The sequence below is a fragment of the Austrofundulus limnaeus genome, unplaced genomic scaffold, assembly GCF_001266775.1.
Source record: "Austrofundulus limnaeus strain Quisiro unplaced genomic scaffold, Austrofundulus_limnaeus-1.0 Scaffold30, whole genome shotgun sequence".
Taxonomy (NCBI): domain Eukaryota; kingdom Metazoa; phylum Chordata; class Actinopteri; order Cyprinodontiformes; family Rivulidae; genus Austrofundulus; species Austrofundulus limnaeus.
The window spans coordinates 719,876-726,578 of NW_013952432.1; the positions used below are offsets into that span (position 1 = coordinate 719,876).

The 6,703-nt window shown below is 36.7% G+C and overlaps 1 protein-coding gene across 5 annotated transcripts in view; it reads right to left on the reverse strand.

Annotated features, from left to right (window-relative positions):
• The window catches only part of LOC106515527 (dipeptidyl aminopeptidase-like protein 6), a 251,853-nt gene that overhangs the window by 25,686 nt on the left and 219,464 nt on the right, over window positions 1-6,703 (reverse strand). For all 5 annotated transcript variants that reach the window (XM_014005367.1, XM_014005368.1, XM_014005365.1 and 2 more), the window contains 2 exons: window positions 5,591-5,643; window positions 3,006-3,087 (listed from right to left, as the gene is read on the reverse strand). In XM_014005367.1, coding sequence (XP_013860821.1) covers window positions 3,006-3,087; window positions 5,591-5,643 — 135 coding nt within the window. The remainder of the gene's footprint in view (window positions 1-3,005; window positions 3,088-5,590; window positions 5,644-6,703) is intronic.

Below are 6,703 nucleotides of genomic sequence, written 5' to 3' on the forward strand. Positions count from 1 at the left end.
GTGTGTGTGTGTGTGTGTGTGTGTGTGTGTGTGTGTGTGTGTGTGTATGATCTCAAACATTATTGTGAGATCATGTAAAATTTGGTAACAGCATATATTCTGATCGTGTTTGACTACAACCTTAACATGGACATATCCTGCTTTTAAATCATTCTTTTTTACATTTAAATCAGTTGGGGGTCTATATAAAGTGGAATTGTAATGCTTTGGTCTGAACTTATTGCAACTCCACAGGCTCCTCTTTTACCCTTTGTTCTGAGGTGTGTCTCAGATCAACTTGTTTTGACAATGGCTCTGTAAATCAAAATGAGGTGCTTCACATGCTTCATAAGCTGCCCCCCCCTCCAGCTTCAAGACTGGTCCATTTCAGTTTGATAGATTTTTGTTTTTTGTTTTTTTTTACAAATGAATTAAAAGATGTCAACAAGGAAAGACTTGTCCACCCAGTCTTAAATGATGGAGCTAGAGTCTGACCAAGAGCGAGAAGAGAATGAAGACAACCAAATTGTAGTTGGCAAGTCCAGAACTTCTATGTCTGTTCCATCACAATTTGATGTAATATGAGGTAAATGGACTGTACTTATATAGTGCCTTTCTATCCAACCAGGACACTCAGAGTGCTTTACACTAAAATCTGTGCCTTCATTTACCCACTCRCACAGCACTTTACTACACCTCTCTACAAAGCTAATCTAAAATTATGCCATATTAGTGCTTTAAAGCACATTCATACACAGACGGGACACATATCAGAAGCAGTAGGGGTTCAGTGTTTTGCTCAGGGACAATTCAACATGTGACTAAATAGCAGTGGAATCAAACCACCAACTCTCTCATTGGAGAACAACTAACCACTCATCCACAGCCAACCTGTAATTGTGCAGAAAACATCACAGAAAACAAAGAACAGGTTGAAAAATATGACCTAAACAGAACACAAAGATATCTATGCAGGACTTTTTCAATTTCACACAACAAAATGTGYTTAAACAGCTAAAAAGGTGGATTTTGCATGATCCCATTTAAGGTCTAATTCAACATCTGTAAAGCAGACTGAGTTATGGCCATTTTTTATGTTTTCCAAAGTTGATTAGCTGTGGTAGGACATCTTGAATTGGGTTTACTCCAAAATTGAACTTGATCTAAATGTACATACAGTAATTACTTACTTTGAGTTTCAGTGAAGCCTATTCAGAGATTAATACTGTCTGACCAGCATAACTGCAAATGAGGTGACTTAGAACTTTGCACACTTTAAAAGCAAAGAACAGACTCTGTACTCTTCTGTGATTTGGACAAAGCCCGTGTTGCAGTTTCTCTCGCTGCTCGTCTCTCAAATGTAATACAAGAGTTAGGCTTCCTGAGGCTACAGTAAGCATCCATACTTGTGTGAATGTGTGTCAGCTCCATGTTGAAGATTAGCCTCCTACAGGGAGCAAAAAATCTATTCACTGGGGATTTACTTCCCACAGTAGGAAAAGAAAAAAAAACTGTAAGAACTGTCTTTTTGCACTGCCTTTAGAACAGGATGCCACTATCTTTCAGATTACATTGATGTTTTAGCTCAACAAATGGCCTAACATGTGGTTGGACAGCTGTGTTTGTGTACGAACATGTATTATAGCACTCTAAATAGGGAAGTAAAAATGAGGTTTAATCAAGTGCATGAGAGATTTAGGGACATGAGAACAGGTGGGGTGATTTGCATAGAGTAGAGTGCACGTTTGACAACACAAGCTTTGGCTTGTCGTCTGTGTGGTCTTGTTTCAGCTAATGGACATCCCTCTCTTTAACCTCACTCTCCTTCACAGAGGATGCGTGGACCTTTAGGAAAGCCAGCTGCTCTGACACATGCTAGCAGAACTCAGCTGCTGGAAGTGAAACCCATCCCATGATTGATGGTGGAAAACTTGAGGCTACATCAATCTATCAACTGTGTTAATTAATCCACTGATCTGATAACAGGTAATTAATAGCATTTTGCCGCAGGATGGAATCGCTTAAGTTGTGACTGCCCTGCAAACCAGCATGCTAATGCTCATTAATGCTCCAACAGATCTGACTGTGTGATCATGAAGAAGATAGATGACAGCTCATCTTAGACGAGTTCTGCTGGAACACTTGGTTTTCAAACAATAAACTTCAATTTGCTTTTTGCCTTTTTTATTACGAACACTCTCAGTGAATCAAAGGAATTTCTCACTTCTCAAGGGACAAAATTCTTTTTGAGACCTTAAAAACTGAGTTATTCTGAGAAGGCATAAAGATCTGTACCTTTTTCAAACCCTTGCAAACTAATGAGCCCTTCCTGACTTCATAACCTTTAGAATGCAATCAAACATGCATATAAGTTCAGAATGTTTTCTAACAGTGGGTGAGATAAAGATTTTAAGTATATTTAGCATTTGGGTGAATACTTGGTTATTTAGAAATACCTTAAGCAACTCATCTACCAAAATATTACCAGATACAAAATAATAAAATGATATAAAATACTATACTAGGCTAAATGGTGAAGCTAAATTGTCTCTAGATGTGAGTGAGAGTGAATGTTTTTGTCTCATTTGTCTCTATGTGTCCCTGCGATTGAGTTGCAACTTGTCCATGGCGTACCCCGTCTTTAACACAGAGGATGCTGGACATGGGTACGTACCAGTGACCTCTGTGACCCTGAAAGGAAGAAGTGGGCGTAGATAATGGATGGATGGATAAATTCCTTTAACAATTTCAATAGTGACTAACTTTTGCCATTAGAGTTTAATTTCTTATTAACACTCTACAACATCTATGACTGAGCAACCAATATTATATTATATTAGTTTCCTATAGATTAGTTTTATTGCCTTCCAAAACTGGAAACGAGACACAAGTTTGCTTCTTATTTGTGGTTTTAAGTATTTTTTCTGCTTTTGTGTCTTTCTGATGCACACTAATATTGTTTACATTAGATCTGTTTCAGATTAACAATTGGTGAGAACACACACACACACAAAAAGAGATGTTACCAGTTGTTGATCCTGAGGTCCCCAGCCCGCATACTGCAGTTGAGCATTCCGCACCTCTGGAGGGTTCAGGTTCCACGTTTCCCTGGGGAGGGGAGGGGACAGTGAGGGACTCCTGAACACAAACACAACGACCGTCTGCTTCCAGCAGCAGCAGAACAAGTGTAAAAATGTGAGAAAGACGGTTTAAGTGTATCCATAAAACACCAATATGGTCTTGCGGTGTCACCTCTACTTATTGGGGAAATTGCTTCGCAGTGCTGACTGCTGAAGCACGCTTTCTGTCTGTCTGGAGCTGAAGATGAGCGAGGTCATCTGAAGTTTTTCTTTTTGCCTTTGGCACATGACCACTGGGTGGCAGCACGCAAATATATTAGAATAGATACAAATACACACTGACCTGTTGGTCAAATAATAATAATAATAATAATAATAATAATAAACAAAAGCTGTGCATCAAATTGCCAAAGCATTACCAGCTTTTTAGAGACAAAAAAAAAAAAAACCTTAAGGCTACACTGATTAAAAAAAATGTGTTTGGAAAGAAAAAAAAGAAGTCTTGTTCTTGAAACAACACATTTTCAAGAGTTAGAAAAGAAGCAAGATTAATTATATATAACTGCAATCTGGAGACAGACCTCTGYGGATGCAAGACAACCCAAAACTCTGACAGAACACAAAGCACTGCGGTGAAAGAACATGTGAAAAACCCTCTAACTGAGATCTGAAAGAGTCTTAGCTGGCTGCCAGCTGTGGTTCTTGACATATGGGGCGTTACAAAGTCCTGCAGGGTGCCAGAGCTTTTACATCAAACGCCTTTTCATTCCTGTTAATCTAACAGTGAAAGTTTATACAAAAAAGAGCACCTTAAATAAAAAAATGACATCTGTAATTAACTTTATGTCCTACATAAATCATTGYTGCTTATTTGTGATCATTCACACAGAGAGGAATGTTAACAGGCAAATATAGACCCAAGGTTTACTATGAAAAATTCATAATTAAATCTTTTTTTGGTCAGGAATGAGAGCAATATTTTGTTTTATTTTATTTCATTCAGAATCTGTTTTTTCAAGTTTAATGGAAAAATACATTCTAATATAAAGACAGACTTATTAGCCTCAGGTATTGCAAGTTTATAGAGTTTCACTATTTTTCTCCTCTCTGCAAACATTTAAAAACTCAACATTCAGATCATACCTTCTGTATTTTACCCAGTGACAAAAACAAACTTAAATTGCAAAACAGAAAAGCTAAAAAAAATGCAAAAAGCCACAATACATCAGCAAAAAATAAATAAATAAATAAATAAATAACAGAACTAATTGGCCTCTGGGCCAAACCGCTCCAGAGGCAGGATGGTTGTTTTCTAAGCAGTGGGTCAGAGGTTTGATCCCTGTAGCCTGCGGTGTACCATGGTCTATTTGTGCAAGTCTTTGTATCCCCCACTGCCCACCAATATGCTTTTTGGTGTATGAGTTAGAATATAAAAGTGCAATTTATTATTTGTTAAAAGAACTACAGCATAAAGCACTGTGCGTAAATGTGCGTATGTCTTGCTATTTTTGCACGGACACTTTTGGGACATTAGAAAACTCTTGTGTTGACAGTTGCCCTTCTGAGGACATTTTGCCTGGTTCACACAAGGGAAAACCCTATTTGTGGGTCAGGGGTTACATTTAGGGTACGACATTAATTAAGTTTAGAGTTAGGAGTGTACCTGTGAGGTTAGGTTTGGGGTAAGGGGTCAGGGTTAGGTGGTAAAAATTAATGCAAGTGAATGCACATCCTCACAAAGATGGTGATAGTCTAAACGTGACAAATCAGGCTTTATTTTCAAATCTAACCCAGATCTTTTTCATATGTGGTACCAACCTGATGCACGTCCATTTTCAATGGTCTTGTTGCATTTCATCCAGCCTTTACTTCATTGAGGTCGGGGAGTTCGAATCAATTCAGATATTGATTTTATTGATACAAACATCATGCAGTTTAAAGCTTTTAACTCTGCACATCTTCAGCTACAGAAAAGAAGTCCGGTTGCTTCATCTCTTTTAGACTTTCTAGGTTTGTCATGTCCTGGATGATAGAGTTTACATCATCACAACTAACGAAGGCATGCCAACATATTGGATACTAGCATGATGGCATTGCTGCTTCAGGTTGTTTCCTACGTTCAGTTCTGTTTAGCTCCTGTCCTAGAAGTAGAGGTGTGCAGCAGCAGGATCAAATATAAAAACTGGACAAAATATAAGAATTTAGTCGGCTTTGATTGCACAACAACTTTAGAATCCATGCACACAGGCTAACATGTGTAGTGACCATGTTTATTTCTGTGAATACAACGTGATGCATCTGATATCACATTGTCTATGTGGATGAAGGTCATATTTAAATTAAAATGTGAACAACCATGCAGCAAATAAAAATAAATAAATTGCATCTAAGCAAAAGGTCATAATTGTGCATTAAGACCTTCAGTGTAAACTTAATCTAACTTTCTTTCAGAGAAAATCACGTTATTTAATAAAACTCAGGATAATATAATAAAATAGGACATAACTGSAACAATGCAGCTGCCTACTTACGGGGTTTCCAGGCTGCAGATGATGTAAAATGCTGTATAGGAATACTGGTAAACCTGAATAGAGACACAGCAAAGCAAACACTTAAAAACCACTTCATTTGGACTCATTTTAATTAGAACTGACTTGTTTTTTTTTTTACATTCTGTTAAGTTGAATTATTAAAGTGTTCAACACCCAGTGAGATTACATTAACCAATTAGTTTTCTTTTCTGTTAATGAAAACACAGAATTAACACTGACAATATTAAATCCTTTCAACGTAAAAACAAAAAGAAAGCTCTTCATGCATAATCCTGASCAAACACTTTATCCATTCAGACATTTTTGAGCACTGACATGAAACAGAACATGAAGGTTCAAATGAAATTATATTAAGACTAGAGTAAAATGGTTCTATATTATTGTTTGTCATTTTCATTAAAAATAAATACATAAAAAAACTCAAATAATTCCAGTGATCTATATGAAAGCAATTATAATTTTGTCATGTTTTGTTACACATTAAGCAAAATTACTGCATCTTTACGTAAATGAGTCATRTGCCTAAAACAAGTATGTCTCTGTTATGAGAGTATCACATGAAGAAAWGATAAGTAATAAAATAGTTACAGACAAACAGACAGAGTTGTCTTGGCTGCAACTGCATAGAGCTCTGTAAGACAGGTTTCACTTAAACAAGAAAACATTACACACTCCTAATTTTTATCCAGGCACCTTTTGTAAAAAAATAGAACTTCAAGAACCAAACAAAGACACTTCTACATAATATAAATGTGTTGCCTCTATTGTAGATTTTCTCAAACAGCTGTAAAGTTAAGAGTAGTGTATATCTAGTGCAGGGGTCTGCAACCTGCGGCTCTGGTGCCACATGTGGCTCCTTGGTCCCTCAGCAGTGGCTCTTTGAAAATGTGACCAAACATGACAGAATATTTGTTTTGTTTTGTTTTATWATACCCACAACAKAAATCAATTTGTATGCAAATATGCAATCAATACCACTAATACAAAAAGTAAAATGTTAGCCTGTTTACTTAAATATTACAATTTCTTTCTATGATCTTTCTCTCAAATCCATCAGAATTACCTTTAAAAAATTTGAAGACTACATAATAA